Below are 16,396 nucleotides of genomic sequence, written 5' to 3'. Positions count from 1 at the left end.
ATATTTGCAGGCAAGTTACTATCCGATCAAGTTGTTTTTACACCTCAATTGTGAAACGTGAAAGGACAAAATTATTTTTGAAATTAACAATTTTTTTTTGTGAAAGAAGACAGACAATATGATAATAATAAGTAACCCAGTATCCTGCACGAATTTTTATTAAAAATGGTTTTTCTATATTGCCTATTTTGCTATTACTTTACAAACTGATTACCTGGAATAGAACCCCCATATTACTCATGTTTACTGTAAACATGTCTTTTCTTTTTTAGTAACATAATTTCAAAATAGCAATATTCACAGAAAACAACTTCTCCTATCATTACTTCTACTGAACCCAGGGCTAGCACTCTATACCCTCCACAATTCTATTATGCTGCTTTCATCATTCCAGGACATAGCTTATATATTGCAAAATGTTGCAGTGGTGGTGAGCAAACTGAAATATTTAATTAAACAGGTCAAATTATCAGTTTTAAAAAATATAATTTTTAAGAGTAAGGAAGTTTTGTGTCATATTACTAATAAAAATTAAAATCAATGTGAAGTATCCTGGGTAATTTGAACTGTAAGCTTAGCACACCGGTTGAGCAGATGACATGAATTCAACTGAAAGTATAAAAGATGAACAACCACAAACACAAAAGGAACTGAAAAGAATCAATGTGTTTAGAACATGAAGTTATATATCTCATATAATTCATGGTAGCAGAATCAGAGATCAGAGCTTTTTAAAACTTATTTTTAATTACAAATGCAATTTTCTTTACTCTAGAAATAAAACTAGAGATCCCATGACCTATTTTGATATAAACCAGGTATCCTGGTTTCCTCTTTCTTCTACAGATGGTGTAGACTATAATCCTACTGCTTGAAGATTTACAGATTAAATTAAACATTGGTTGTCTTTTTTATGTGAGGGGCCCACTTTTCACTAAGATGCAGGTATCAAACAACAACAACTAAAAAAGAGATCGTAAAAATCAATACACATAGAAGAGTTTTATAATTAAAAAATTAGAAAGCTAGTTTCTTTGCTATTTACAAAAGAAGTCTTTGTAGAAGTCTAACTGATCTGGGGAATCATTCCAGGAAGAGAACTTCTGGGAAAGACAGAAATGTTCATCCTTCACCTTCCAGGGCCCTTAGCTGCTGCTCAGTTTACTAAACAGTGGTAAGAAGGCTACAATATATGTTAACTAAGCACTGGATTGAATGGATCAACTGATGCACTCAAAAGTTATTAAGCAGTTTTGATGTTTGCAAATCTGCAGCTAAATAACTTTTGTTTGAGAAAATTCCCTCAATATAATATTTTTTTTCTTTTTCACTGTTGGCAGTAATACACTATTCAGATTTTGAATACATTAGTTTTTTTCAGTATAAAATTCTCCTGTGCTGTTATCAGGACAAAATTTGATGCTTATGACCTTTCTTTTTCCTGACGGATTCAAGGTATCATGGCACAAATACTTCCATGACTATTGTGACTACTACAAATTGTCCCACAGAACCAACATATGATTGCTTGAAGCAATTAAAGTCAATCTTTACTGAGCATCACCATTAAAATAAAAAATGAAAAGTTTCAGATGATAACTTTAAAGAAAACTCTATAATAAGAGCTAATAACAGGTAGCCACAGATTGTTCACATGATGCTACCTACTGGGCACTGAAATAGGAACGGAAAATCTGGCACATTCCCAACCTCTGAAGCAGAGAACAGACATACCAGTAATACAGCTCTTAAGAGAAGGAATAGAAGGGAAACATTATCTCGTGTAATTAAAAAGCCAAAAGCCAAAAGCCACAGGATGACTGTGCTACATATTCTTGTCTTTTCTTTTACTAAGGATCTCTCTCTCTTTCTTTTTAATTTAAGACCATCAAGTATTTTTCCATGGGAGAAGAGGTAAAGAACTACAGTGAAATGTGAAAGACAATTGCTGATAACAGCACTTTGAAGAGAATGTTCAGGAACTTCTTAGTAAAGAGGATCCAAAAGTATTACTGTGCAGACACACAACAGAAACCTTTAGAACACCTGCATTACCCCTCTTAATATTCCATCCATTGGCTATTTGCTGAGTTAATCAGATCTATTTTAAGCAGGAAGTATTTCTTTAATTAAAAAAACCCCTGATTTTTCCATTTAGCATCAACTATTAATTAAACAATAAAAAGGACACAAAGCACTCTTTTTTAATAATAATTTTGAATTATCACTGAGCATGGTACTCTTCAGCATAAACACAGCTAGTCACTTTAATTGGGATATTTTATTCACCTTTTTTTCTGAAAGAATAAAAGTAAGAATGTCTATAGATAAAGTTGCAAATTGTTTATCTTCCAAAGCAACCAAAAGATTCTCCATAGAAAAGACCTACCTCTCCTACTCTACATAACTTAGAAAAAATTGGCATGTGCATCTACTAAAAAAAAGCATTGCCTTATCAGGCAGGGAAGCATAAGTAAGACAAAGTGACATCCAAATGAAAAAAATTTGTGTATTCTTCAGTTAAATGATTGGAAGCTCCCAGTTTACTGGTTTGCATGCTGCTCTACACTTGTCCAGACTCATGAAAGCAGAAGCTTGAGGCAGGAGCAGTGTCACACAATACCCATCAAATAAGACCGATCCCCTCATACCTGGGACCTCTAGGATGGGATATTACCACATTCTACTCTTCCCTATTGAAGTGCCTTTTCTAAAATAGCTTCAAAAAATCCTTAGAAAGATATTTTTCCATTTCTTCTGAACAGTTTACCATCCCCTTGAACACAAAAGAGAGATCAAAATACTTCCAATATATAATACAAAAGAATACATGGAAGATAATGCAAGATTCCACAACAAAACCACACAAAGAAAATTTGTATTTGCAAAAGGATTACCTCAATGATCCCTAAATGGTAAAGAGCAGAACTGTCAAACTATTCAGAAGAGATCATCAGGAATAAGAAATGCATAGCTTGGTACAATTAAGCTATATAAAAAACTATGTAAGTTTTACGGTTCTGGAGTTTCTGAATTTAGATATTTGAAAGTGTAGTAGTTCCTATTTTGTCTTTTTAACAATTGTCTTAATTTTATCCTTATCCTTAGTTTTCCTATTTTATATTTCTTTCTTGTTTGAAGATCCTTATTTATATAGTTTTAAACCATCCAGATTTATTTAGACAGCTGCATAGAATTTTTGATTAAAGTTATATTTTATGTCTGTCTTTATAAAAATAAAGCAACTGGATTAAGTTCACAAAGAAACAATTCTTTATGACGAAGAACAAAACTTACATAAACGATTCCCTATATTCCAACCTTGCAGACACATACAAACTTCGTGACTAGAAAATAACTAAATCATTACATCCATATTCAAAATAACTATGTAGATGTATAAAAAAAATACATTTGATTGTTCCTAGGAGTGTATCTTTCATCCTATATTTTAGCTTCTCTTATATGAGAAAACTGAAATGTGAATTATAATAACGTAGTGAACAAACACAAAACAATCTATATCAGATATAAACATTTTAGCATACAGGTAACTATACATATAATATTACAGAGGCATTGGTCAGATGAACGTGATCAGAAAATGTTCATAATTACATGACAGCTAAAAACATGGTGCAACAGATGAACAGAAAACATCAAGTGAGGACAACCTTTCAATTTTCATAAAATCATAGGTTGTTAACCTCTTTGAATCTTGAAAAGTGTTGATGCTTAATCATTCAGTTAACAATAATAAAAACTTACAAAGCATGCAGGTTATGCCACAGAAATAGTACAGAAAATACCAAAGATGTAACAAGGAGAGAAGAACATGTTGGTGTTGCCCTCAGTCATGCTGTGATGTGAGTCATGGGACTCAGCTTACAGAGCAGCTGTGTATGTTCCCACTACATTGCAACATATGGGGAAAAATGTATTGTAGCTGAATAGCATGCAGGCCAATCAATCTCAGAAGTGCCCATATATGCATGATTTCTTTAGGTAACCTGTATAAACATGCTGACACGTTGCTCTGCCTGGTTAAAAAGCACCAGATCTGCATTCTTGACTGATCCAGCTTGATTTTACTCCTGTGAGAAGAATGGTACGCAATGAAATTAAAACACGGTACCCTTTAGGTTGAGTACTGGAAACAGAAGTGTGGATTCCTACTTACTTAAAATATGTGTTTTCTAGATATGTCACACATTTGCAAAACATAACATTTTTAGGTGTGGATTAGAGCTTTAAGCACATCCAAGTACATAATGGAAGAGGTAAGATTAGCAGAACATCTGAAGCTCACAGATGTATACTGGACTTGGGCCTGAACGTAAATAACACCCCACAAACAAAAAACCAAACCACAACCAAAAATCCCTCCACCCTCAAATACTCAAAAAAAAAAAAATTGAAAGGCCCAAACTAAGAAGACATACAGATACACCCACTCTTTAAGTATCCTTTAAATGGTATTACTAGACATGTAAAATAACAGAAATGTATTTCTCCTTGCATTTCATTTTCAAGGTTAATTCCTGGTCTTCACTAGATACTAAATAAGATACATCTAGGGCCTTTCTTTCAGAAAAAAGCTGCAGGCAAAAAAAGTAAATCAGACCATCTTAAACACGGAAACTTCTACATAAGCAGTTTTTCCCAGCATTGTTAACTATTTAACTGGATGACTTAAAAAAAAAAATTCAAACAGTTTAAGGTGCATTATGGATAGTAGCAGACATAGAAATGAAAAACAAATCCCCACGCTTAGCAATAAACCTATAACTTCCTCAGTTTGTCTTCTGGGATAAAACTGATCTCACTTCTTAGAAATGACTTCTCAAGGATTCTTTAAATGATGTAGCTATATAACAACTCCAGCATAAACTGCTCCCATTTAAAGGGGAAGTCTGAAAGAAAGACCTGAACTAATCTACAAGATGAAAGACAATTTCCCTACTGACTATGAACAAGTGTACATGAAATAGAAGGGTTTTGTTAGTTTATGTAACTCCTGTGGTTGCCAATTCTTAACCACTTTTCCAAACCTGAGTGTGTCAAAATTGATACCAGGTAACTTTATCTTATAAACAGCTAGTGCTTATGTATCACCTTGAATATCAGAGGTGAAAACACATAGGTTCTGTCACACAATTCTAAAATATAAAATAGTCAAGAACCAGGCATCTTCACCTGAAGGATAATTTCCAAGCAAGTGTTAGATTTAAAGCTGAATTTCCTGGATTAATCAAATATTCCTTCCACAAAACCAAGTTTCATTAAAACACTAAGAAATCCAGTAACCTTTAGTCAGATTAGTAATATGTAAAAGTTGTAGAAGCTATTCAGCAAACATTACAGCTTCATTACATAGTTCAGTTAATGTTTTAAACAGGTTAAGAACACTGTTTGCTTTGCTTTAAGGAAGCCTGTTAGTAATGTAAGGTCTTCTCAACTGAGTGGTCAATGTAACATATGCAGCAACAGAATCTCCAAAAAGTAGATGGAACAAATCAAGCATCAGGAAACAAGCTACTGAAATAACAAAAATAAGTGTCATACTACTGAACACTGTACTCTGCAATAAAAGAAACACTTAACGAGTACCTTATTACACCTTTCTAAATCTAATTTCACTATGCTTTGCTGGAATGAACTTATTTTCTAAACTTTGGAAGTAATACTGGCAAATTAATTGCCAGTTCAAAACAAAGCAACTGAAAACCTAAAAAGCCCATAACCAACCAAAAATCTCTCCGACTCATCAACTGAATGCCCAAAAACCAACCACACACAAAAAATACCCCCAAAACCCAAAACAATCCAGACAAAGCAATCCAGACTGGAGTACAGTTTTCTGCACAAGTGATGATATTCTATTTATGTCCTCATGTCTTCGTGTGCCAGAGGTGGTGATACCAGACACAGTCTGCTCTCGAGCCACAGATCGCAATCTGAAGTTTCAGTCTTTCAAAATCCTGCCGAAATGATTTTGCTTTTCATCTCAGTCTGCAGCTGCTGAAAAATGACTACAATCCTAGAGCTGACGCAGTTTAAAATCAGGCAGTTGTTTTAGAAGTGACAGGTTCAAAACTCCCAAAACCAAGCAAGAAATTAATACTTTTTCATTCAGTAATTCTATTTTTTTCTTGAGTTTGTAGTTGATGCATTCACCTTATAATATGAACATTGCTCCCTTGGCTTTCCCCATCATTTTGACTTCAGAACATGAAAACTGTTGTTACTGCTCTCATTAGCCTGAGTCAGCACCTCTGTTAAGTTTATCCAGTAAACGTAATGCCAATTTTCCTCAAAGAGTATTAATATTCTTTATTAATATCTTCTCTAATAATTTTAAATAGCAGTTTACTTACATTTGTCGTTCACAGAAACATTACAATTATAAAAAAACCCAGTCTTCTGACACTGTTTATTCTAGACACATATACTAGTTTTTCTATTCAACTAACAATCTGGTAAAGTTTGCTTTTTAAATATCTTTATAAATGGGTTCACAAAAACTTACACAGTTCTACCAGGATTTCCTACTCTCTTGAACTCCACTTTCCCATTTCAGATTATTCACTCTCAGTACAGTTCAAGAATCTTGAGTTACAATTGCTTTGCATTTCTAAGCAGGAAGAATTACACTGAAACAATATATTTGGTGTAATTCGTTCATCCAAAATATAAAATATTTAAATTTTACCTCCTTGCTTTCCTCCAAATCTGAGTCACTGCTAAATTCTTCTGTATTCAGATGTTCAAAATCAGACTCTCCAACAGCTATTGGTACTGTAACAGTAAGACTTGGGTTGTTTATGAATGATGTATAATCATTGCCACCTATAACAGTGGCCATTCCATTCGCATTTTTGCCATAATTCGTATTTATCCTTAGTTCAGTGATGGTACAGTTGGAAGTGCAATGGTTTCTCTCATCATTCAACTGATCTGTTGCTGTTCTTTGATTTACAGCAGCTTGTTTTCCCAAACAAGACTTTCGGACACATTCACCTGCTTTTTTCTTCACATAATCTATCCCTTTCTGAATTCTTGCAACAGCAATCTGCAAGTTGTTCATTTCATTATCATCCTCTGTAGCAGCAAGGTTGTCTGAACTAAATGAACTCAGCAGCAAGGCCAGAAAAAGATTCAATACCTAATTTAAAAAAAAAAAAAGGCAAAGACAACAGAGCAGAATTTTTTTCATTTTTCATTCACATGCTTCTTATGAACCCATTATGAACACAGGCTTTGTGTTTTCATTCACAGTATATGATTCTGAAAGTACACAGTAAATAAAATGCAAATGTAATTTGAGCACAATACCTTCCCTATACCTCAACACAGGGGATTTTGTACCTTTGCATTGCTTATGTTTGTAGAAGGTCAGAAATTAATGATTCTTTGGTATTGTCTGAACAGATTCAACATACTTGCTTTTCTGGCAAATTGCAGCACTCTGCAAAAGAAGGCAGAACTGATCCGTGCAGAAAACACACTTTCTATGTGCTGGTCCAAACTCACACAAATATTTTGTTGTACGCGGCTTAAAAAACTAGGAATGCACCCTGTCTTTTAACCCCCAGGTCACCCTTTTCCCACAGCAAGACAAAACATAGAACATACATCAGTTATAAAAGCACAGAGTTTACCAGGAACTCAAAAACCAAAGCAACAGAGTACCAGTTCTTAAAATCTTCAAATCAGCTCTCCTTTCAGCTTGGAAGATAAAATGAAAAAATGCGTTGGGAACACGGAAAGACAAATGGATAAAACAGCCCTGAACACACAGCAGGGATGTCTACTCATGTAAGAAATTTTCCTAGAGCTATGGAATAAAATCAGAATACAGTAAATACTGTGGAAATATTTACATAGGTGGATGCTTCATTCCACAAAGTTCTGTCTTCTGGTTTAGAAGACTACTTATGGAGTATGTTTTGTCTAATCAAACAATTTCACAGTTGTCTTCATTATAAGACAATAGATTTATAGAAAATCCTGAAGCAAGTGGCTGTGCAACTAGAAGCAGTGCTGGCTTGGTTTAAAGATAATCACCTTACTCCTCTTAGAAATTTTATTCCTAAAGAATACTTCCAGGATGGCTAATTTAAAACCTCTTCTGCTACTGAGAGTTGTTTAAAGCAGAGATGCAGAATAATAGAGGGAATGAGAAAAGCAGAGCAATTAATGTCTTAAATACTGGCGAGTTAAAAAATATAAAACATATTTAAAAAGAGAAATTTATAGTCATACAAACTAGTGGCAATTTGATGCTTTTCCCTGAAAAAGAAAGAGCAGATATAATACAGACCACTTTAGAAGTATCTGTAGAAAGCAATTATGAAATAGGAAGCAAAAAAAGTGAAGAAGGAAAAGGAAACTTGAAGTAATTGAATCTGGGTTTTTTCCTGCATAACTTCCTTCTAATTCAAGTTTCCTTACCCCAGTTGTGTAAAATGCTGGCTGTGCAGCAAGCAGGTCTCAAAATTGCATACATTCCAGAGTCTTAAGAATGTAACGGCAGTCTTTTAGATAGGAAAGATCAGAAAAAATGTTAAAAAAAAGGCCCAATAACCTGCCTATGTGTGATTGGAAGTGATGACTGAATCAGTTAGGGAGAAAAGACCCTGCTACATCCTCTTCTGCAAATAGGAAACTTCCACCCTGGAAGTCCAACACTGGAGGTGCCTTTGCTCTTCTCTCCCTCTCTAGGTAACCAGGAGTAGTCCACAATACCCTGAACACCCAGTCCTGCATGTTCTTATCCACATCCTCTGAATTGCACTCTGGACCCCTGAGGGGGGTCATCCTCCGAGCTGAGGATTCTATATAGGATCAGAAATCTAACAAACAGAACCTATACTTGTAACAAATCCAAAATAATTAAAATCATATTTAAAAATCACATTCAATAGTACTTTTATAATGAATTACTGGTTTTCTTACCTTTCATATTCTAAATTAATTGTAAAATTATTTTGGCTACATACCACTAGATTTCCAATCACCATGACCATCATGAAGACTGTAAGGCACATGGCTTGGCCAGCAACCTCCATGCAGTCCCACATCGTTTCTATCCATTCTCCACACAGCACTCGGAATACAATCAGGAAAGAGTGGAAAAAGTCGTGCATATGCCAGCGAGGAAGTTCACAGTCACTGGAGATCTTGCAGACACATTCCTTGTAGCTTTTGCCAAACAGCTGCATCCCAACCACAGCGAAAATGAACACAATGATGGCCAGCACCAGGGTCAGATTCCCCAGAGCTCCCACAGAGTTGCCAATAATTTTAATCAGCATATTTAGAGTTGGCCAAGATTTTGCCAGCTTGAAAACTCGCAACTGGAAAACAAAAACATGCAGGCATCATTTGCAGTAGTTACAAAAGTGCTATAGAAATAACAATGTACTACAAACTAATGACTCTCAGCAACAGCAAAAAGAAGAAACTTCAACGTGATTCCAACAACCATAACTTTAACAGGATTTCATGAAATCCACACTTTTAGAAAGTAATAAATTTTAGACTTGGCTCTTATTTTTTCTTTTTTTTTTTAGCATATGTATTCTTTTCCACATAAAAGAAACAGCACACTGGTTGTATTTGTTCAGACAGTGGATTCTGAACATGTCATACACCTTGGACATTACATGTAGAAACAAATTAAAATAACATTTTTCTAATAAAATAAAGCTTTTCTTTGCTAAGGGGAAAAGAAAATTCAATCTTCTTAAAATTTATTAAACCCATGAATTTTATAATTCCTACATATCAAAAGAACACCTCTAACTTTTTTGCCATTTCCAGATATGGAAGTCAACAAGACTACAAATGTTTTCTATTTCTCAGTATAGACTAAACAAATTGTACATTCCACTGAGCTTTACCCATCCATGTTTAAACAATTATAATAAAATTACAGCTCTTTCCCTTGAAAGAATATTTGCTTCTGAACAATAAAACAGCACACAGTATTCAATGATAACATAAATAATTTGTAAAACATGCTTGCAGAGACATCCCATGTCACTTACTAAAAAATATACCTAATGCAAAGAGGTGTCTTATTTATATGAATAGAGTTGAAATACAAATATAAGTCATTAATTAATGCAGATATATTATTTACCAATCTGAATGATCGGAGAACAGATAATCCATCCACGTTTGACAAAAAAAGCTCCACCAAACTAAGAGTAACTATAAAACTATCAAAAATATTCCAGCCAACTTGGAAATAATAAAAAGGATGCATGGCAATTATCTTGAGAACCATTTCTGCTGCAAAAATTCCAGTAAAAACCTGAAGAAAGAATTTTTATTGTTACTTTATAGATGAATGTGAAGAAGTTGAACCAGCAGATAAGGAACAACTTTAAGTAAGAAGTAACATCCCTCTTACAGCAGGATGTCACTAAGGAAAGCTATCACAAGCTGAACACGACAGAGAAGGTGAGTAGCAACATCAAAACGAGCTGTAGCATAAATATGTAACTTCAGTTAAAGCTGACATACATTTAGTGTCTACTGAAGAATAAGCTATTCCTAACAGGCCTCCAGTTTGCTCCTTATATCTGCCATCCATCTAATTAAAGGAATTTTCCCCAGCAAGATAATACACTCACTCTTGACAGAATGGAAGCTGCTTTAACAAAGGTGTGTGGAAAAACATGAACTGGTCATAAATTGATGTACTATTAATGAAGTCTATATAAGAACTCCCAGATAAGCTTATCTTCTCTCTCTAACTGCCAAAAAAGGTCAATTGTGCCAAGGCCTGTGTTTGAAGTAGAACTCCTTTCTGACTCTGAGTGCCTCTGATATCTTCTGAAGCAGAAGGCAAACAACATCTCTGAAATAAATTCATTGTACTTACTGTAGATGTATGATCACCAGTATAAAACTGCATAAATTACTATCTTTTACTAGATAGATGAAAAAAAGTTCAAAAAAATCAGAGCATTTTATAGTCTTTAAAAGGTAGTGCTACAGAGTCCAAAAAGGAAGAAAGCAACTCCTGAAACTACACCAGTGTCATAGCAGCATATTGGCTGACTGGGAGCACACACAAATCCTTGGCATGAAGGAACACTTATACTCACACATATTAAACTATTCCATTACATAGGAAATGTAGAAATGGTAATTTCTTGGGTAGAACAGACAAGATCACAAGACAGCTGTCTGAAAGAAATATTGACCCTCACCTATTTGTCCTCCCTATCTCTTCTTCAAATACATCCTGCATATATTTTAAACAGCAACATGAGATGTTTATCTTCTACAGATAATGATCTCTAATTCCAGGCTAAGGTGAAAACACTGAACTATATCTGTATTGGCTAAAAATACCAGCATACAATTTAAATGTCAATACATTAACTCTGTATTTCAGTGCATGTTACCAACATGTATTGGAATAACTAAATTGTTTTAATATTTTTCCACATCATAATCACCAGAATAACCACTTAGAATAAGCATAGGTTAAGAAGTATAACATATGTGTATTATTGCTGTTATAAACCAAACAAAGCTACCTCACCAAACCCAACCCACAGACTGTGTTCACTAAGGAACAGAACCCAACTGTATCAATAGATACTCTTAGAATATTCTAAGTCACACATTCTTTGCCTTCCAAATTGTTATGGACCAGTCAAATAAATGGTCTTCAAGGAAATACAACATCAATCCACAGAAATAGCAGTGAAAAATAGTAATGCAAAATAGCATTCAACTCTTTTTGTGTTATCAATGGTACCTACAGTAAAAAGGATCTAATTTGGCTCCTACTTTTTTTTGTAATACTAAACAAAAGCATGTCAGATTTCTTTCAGTTTCATGTCATTTAAACTCTGGCTGTTGGAAACTCTATATGAAGTAGTTGTAATACAGAAATCAAACTTTAAGATAAACATCTCTCAAATACTCTTATATACAACACATTCCAAATAGTATTTTTAGACTCTTTTTAGTACAATTAAACCTTTAACATTTATTTTATGGGATGACAATAAAAATAATAAAAGCAATTCTATTCCAAAGAGAAACCAGGTTCCAACTGTACCAAATCTTATGCATTGAAGGACTTACCAGATTTCCTATTTTAAGTACAGTGTCAAAATGTTCAGTCATTGGATAATGTTCCATGGCCATAAATAGTGTGTTTAAAACTATGCAAACAGTGACAGCCAGATCAACAAATGGATCCATTACAATAAATTCAACTACACTCTTTACTTTTAACCAGGGCTCACAACACTCCCAAATTAAGAAAGTGCGGGCAAACTTATCCCAGCGTGGTGGACATTTTTGTCTGGATCCTGCAAGTTCTGGAGAAAAAGGGAAATTCATAGTGAACAAGTTTTGGAGAAACTGAAGATAATTTTTTATCTGCTTTTTCAGGTTTTAATCTTTATATCGATAACAATTAAGGACACTTGGAGGAACATCCTCAGATTTCCAGGAACTTAATTAATTGTTTCTGACTCAAAAGGTTTTAGAAGACTAAAAGAAAAACCTCAAGTGTTCTGAGCAAATAATTTAAAAATTTGTCTAATTTTAATATAATATGATCTTGTTTAAAAAACAAAAAAAAAGCCATAAAAACTATGCTTATGCTTAGGGATCTTTTTTTCAGTAAAACTTTCAACTTCAAAATCCTCTTAAATGACAGAGTACTTATCTTCAGGAAAAACAACATTAATTTTAGCCTGAATAGGGTTTTGAAAATTACTCAATGATTTTCATGATTTTCACTAGTAATTATTCCACTGTTCCAAGTAATCCTTGTACAAATTTTCTTCTCCTTATTAACTAAAGCCTGGTCTTTAATTTTCTCTAATATTTTTACAGTATAGTTAGTGGAAAATATATCACAAGGCATTTCTTCCAGTAACTACATTGCTAAGCACAAATAACTAGCATAAAACACACACACATTTTGCCTATTTTAATTAGAATGAGTTTTTTACTTTAGCCTGCTTATCAGACTCCTTCCTTTCTTTTTTCACTCTGTACATGCATTTTTTCCCTGTTACTCAGTTTATGTATTGGCAACGGCTATTCTTGTCTTCTGTATTTGCATTGTGATAAAATATCTTCAAGTATGTCTAAGACTATGCCAAGGAAGTTCAAGTATCTACAGTTGTAACACACCTTCCATTCTATTTGTGATAACATCAGCTAGACTCATGGCCCTTTCCCTTAAATTGGGATCCTCCAGCAACTCCATTGATATTTGATACGAACTTGAACGTCTGTTTTTTAATTCTATTTCTGTGGTAGTTCTCTACAAAAAAAAAAAAAAAAAAGAAAAAAAAGAAGACGTGTGTAAATTAAATTCAGCTTTACAAATACTGTGATGTTTCTTAGATTACTATTTTCATGCTATACTTCCAAATACCATTAATACTTATAAAACATTAAGAAAAACATTTGGATATTTAGTTCCCAAATCCCACCACATTATACTCAAATATTAACTCCGCTTTAGACACCAAGAAATTTCGGAGGGGGCCACAGCCAAGGAAACAAAGCAAGAACTCCAGAACTACAGAAATTCCAAGTTCCCAGTTCCATGCTTTCTCTACCAATATTTCCGTGCTAAACTAGTTCATTCACAAGATACTTCTCACAAGTGATTAATGCTAGGAAGATTCTGCAGCAACAACTAGTCCACAAAAGTAAGTTTTAAAGATCAGTTGATCTCATTACACATTGAAAACTTACTTATATTTTCTAAATTTAATCGCTATCAACTCTGATTTATTTTATGAATTTCAACTGAAGAAACAGCATCTCTGACTTAATTGATCCCAAAAATGAACTCTTGTTTTACATGATTTTATTTTAAAAAATGAAAGCAGTGTTATAACCATAGCATTGAGCACACCTCAGTTATGAAGAAGTTTTGAATGTATAAGGATGGGTAGATTTTTTTTTTTTCAGTACCTTAAATAAATGCATGGAAATAAAAGTATAATAAACTGCAAGAAGATGCAAGGCATCTGGCTGATAACTGCAAGGAAGCTGGCTGATGTACTTTCACTTCCTGTGACCCTTACAGAAATTTCTGTTTCAGTAAAATAACAATTTTAGGAAAAAGCATGCAGATGTCTCTGCTCCATTCCTAAAGCAGACTGAGGGAAAAGGGAAAACTGAGCAGAATTAACGTGTTTTGTTGGTTTGGGGTTTTTGTTTTGTTTTTTTTTTTAATTATACCCTGATCCTAGGCAGTGAGCAACTCAGATAGTCTCTGAAACCCAGGAGGAGAAAATGCTTTCAGAACTTTTAAAATGTCAACATAATCTTAAAGACTATGCTGTATTTGCACAATACCAAATGTATGAACAAGGGAGAAAAGCTGAACCAGCAGATTACTGACAGAGAATTAGAAAATACTCTTAAAAGGAGGCTAAAACCATAAAGCAAAAAAATTGGAACAATCTAATAATGTACAGGAAGTTTAGAGTTGAACATCCTATTTTGGGTTCTAAGACAGATTTAGCAATGGAACATTATTAATCTGATTTACTAAGCAGGTGTATGCATATCCTTGCATGGCAAGTATATAAAAACTTGCTACTTTGCTCTCTTTCATGCTTCAGCCTCTCACTTTTGATCGAATCGCTTCAAACCCATTTCATTACAGTAAGATCTGCAAAACCATTCACAACCTCTCATCCATTTTCAACGCAATTAATTTCATTGAAACATTGTCTATGCAATAAAGAAAGGCCATGAAACCTGGAGTAATTTAATACTTTCTTACATTGCCATCAGTTGTTGGTTTATCTATTATCACCTCTGGCAGAAGTTGACCAGTAGGAGACAACAGACCTGGCGGTCCATCCACTAAGGAAACCACTCCATTGCAATCCACAGTGCTGTGCATCTTCCCATTTACTGGGAGGACTGTCAGCCTTCTGGATGACCTACTGGCCTGGCTAATGTTACTGCTGCGCCGTTCACCGTGTCTGCGCGGCAAAAACAGAGAACCTCTTCTGCTCGAATTATCCTCAAATGTGCTGTGCTCATCATCAGCAAAGTCATTTTCAGATCCTCTCTCTCTTCTGTAGTCTCTAAAACTGAAAAGACTTGTTCTGCTACTAGGCCTGGGAGAAAACAGGGAGCCATGAACACTCAGCAAAGACTGCAAAGGAAACATAAAAAATTACAGTCTGAAGATTATAAGTGTACAAAATGCATGTCTATGTATTAGAAAAACAATAATAATTTATATTCCCCAGGAATTTGTCAGTGTTATCGTTAATACACTGCCTCAGGCTGATCTCAAAGATGCATTACAGATGAAAGTCATCTGAACGCATAAATTTACAGTATACCTAAAAAAATAACTGGAGAGAAAAAAAAATAACATGTCTAAGGCCATAGTAGTTCCAACTTCTGCTTTAAAGAGAAAAATCAAGACCTATATAAGCTCCAATGATCCACATAGATCATGCATTATGTTAAAAGATATCAATACCTTTAGTCTTCTACATTCATACATTATACTTAAATTTTCCTTTTATGAATTAAGAAGGCATTTCTATTTCAGATTAACTAGGAAAATGCAATTCTCCTATGCATGTTAAGGTCCTAAATAAGAAAAGGAGAGAAAACAAAACACTTTTCTTAGGTACACTCCAGAAAATAATACCAACAGTAAGTTGGTATTTAAGAGAATGTTACATTATCTTTCCTTTGTTGCCTCATTTTGCAAAGTTGCAGTGAAGTTTGTTGGATATGACAGTTATCTCACAAATTCCAAACATGACAACTGCATTACTCACAGTACCTGGTGGGGTGATGTAAACGGCTTCCCATAAGTTAGTCTGTTCCCATCAAAAGAAAAACGGAAACCTTTCCTTTTGATACTGCCATCTGATTCAGATTTTGGAAGCTTTTCATCCTTCATGTCATCCTCTTCTCCAGAGAGCTCTCTCTGCCTTCTTTTCTTCCTTCTATTTCTTCTTTCTTTGGCACTTTTTGAGCTAAGCTTGGATGCATTTGAAGAACTATCTGAGGGTGCAGCAATCCCACTTTCACAGCTGTACTCAGTCAGGTCTGCTGCAGCTGCTGCTATTGCCTGCCACAGCAATTATTTAACAAGATGCTTCATAAATCACACCATTTTTAAAGAAGCCCTTGTTCCTACGATTTATATCAAATTACTTCTAGTAAACAGCATAGTTGGGTTTGTGCAAAACTACAAATGAAATTCTGTAGTCTGAATGGAATTTGGAGTTCTACTTTGCATCCATATCGTGGAGTCAGCCCACATTGTCTACAGCCACAAAGTTCATTAGAAAATATTTGAAAATTAATAAATTAGAGTGAATTCAACAGCAAACAAAAGAGCTAAACAGAG

General features: G+C 34.3%; 1 protein-coding gene and 1 long non-coding RNA gene across 12 annotated transcripts in view; one reads left to right on the top strand and one right to left on the bottom strand.

Annotated features, from left to right (window-relative positions):
* LOC125328654 overlaps positions 1-16,396 on the top strand; it is a 110,177-nt gene that overhangs the window by 46,914 nt on the left and 46,867 nt on the right. For all 7 annotated transcript variants that reach the window (XR_007204792.1, XR_007204795.1, XR_007204794.1 and 4 more), the window contains exon 2: positions 10,354-10,470. This is a non-coding gene — a long non-coding RNA (uncharacterized LOC125328654). The remainder of the gene's footprint in view (positions 1-10,353; positions 10,471-16,396) is intronic.
* The window catches only part of LOC125328653 (sodium channel protein type 2 subunit alpha-like), a 69,642-nt gene that overhangs the window by 19,366 nt on the left and 33,880 nt on the right, over positions 1-16,396 (bottom strand). For 4 of the 5 annotated variants that reach the window (XM_048309644.1, XM_048309643.1, XM_048309647.1 and 1 more), the window contains 7 exons: positions 15,824-16,114; positions 14,795-15,175; positions 13,180-13,312; positions 12,115-12,353; positions 10,148-10,321; positions 9,003-9,359; positions 6,713-7,165 (listed from right to left, as the gene is read on the bottom strand). In XM_048309644.1, the coding sequence (XP_048165601.1) occupies positions 6,713-7,165; positions 9,003-9,359; positions 10,148-10,321; positions 12,115-12,353; positions 13,180-13,312; positions 14,795-15,175; positions 15,824-16,114 (2,028 nt within the window). Of the gene's footprint in view, positions 1-6,712; positions 7,166-9,002; positions 9,360-10,147; positions 10,322-12,114; positions 12,354-13,179; positions 13,313-14,794; positions 15,176-15,823; positions 16,115-16,396 lie in introns of those variants that run through there. The other variant, XM_048309646.1, reaches the window with a different exon arrangement.

Source organism: Corvus hawaiiensis, chromosome 7 (genome assembly GCF_020740725.1).
Source record: "Corvus hawaiiensis isolate bCorHaw1 chromosome 7, bCorHaw1.pri.cur, whole genome shotgun sequence".
NCBI classification, from domain to species: Eukaryota; Metazoa; Chordata; class Aves; order Passeriformes; family Corvidae; genus Corvus; species Corvus hawaiiensis.
Note: the sequence above shows the minus strand (reverse complement) of the source record. Positions and strands in the feature narration are given on the sequence as shown.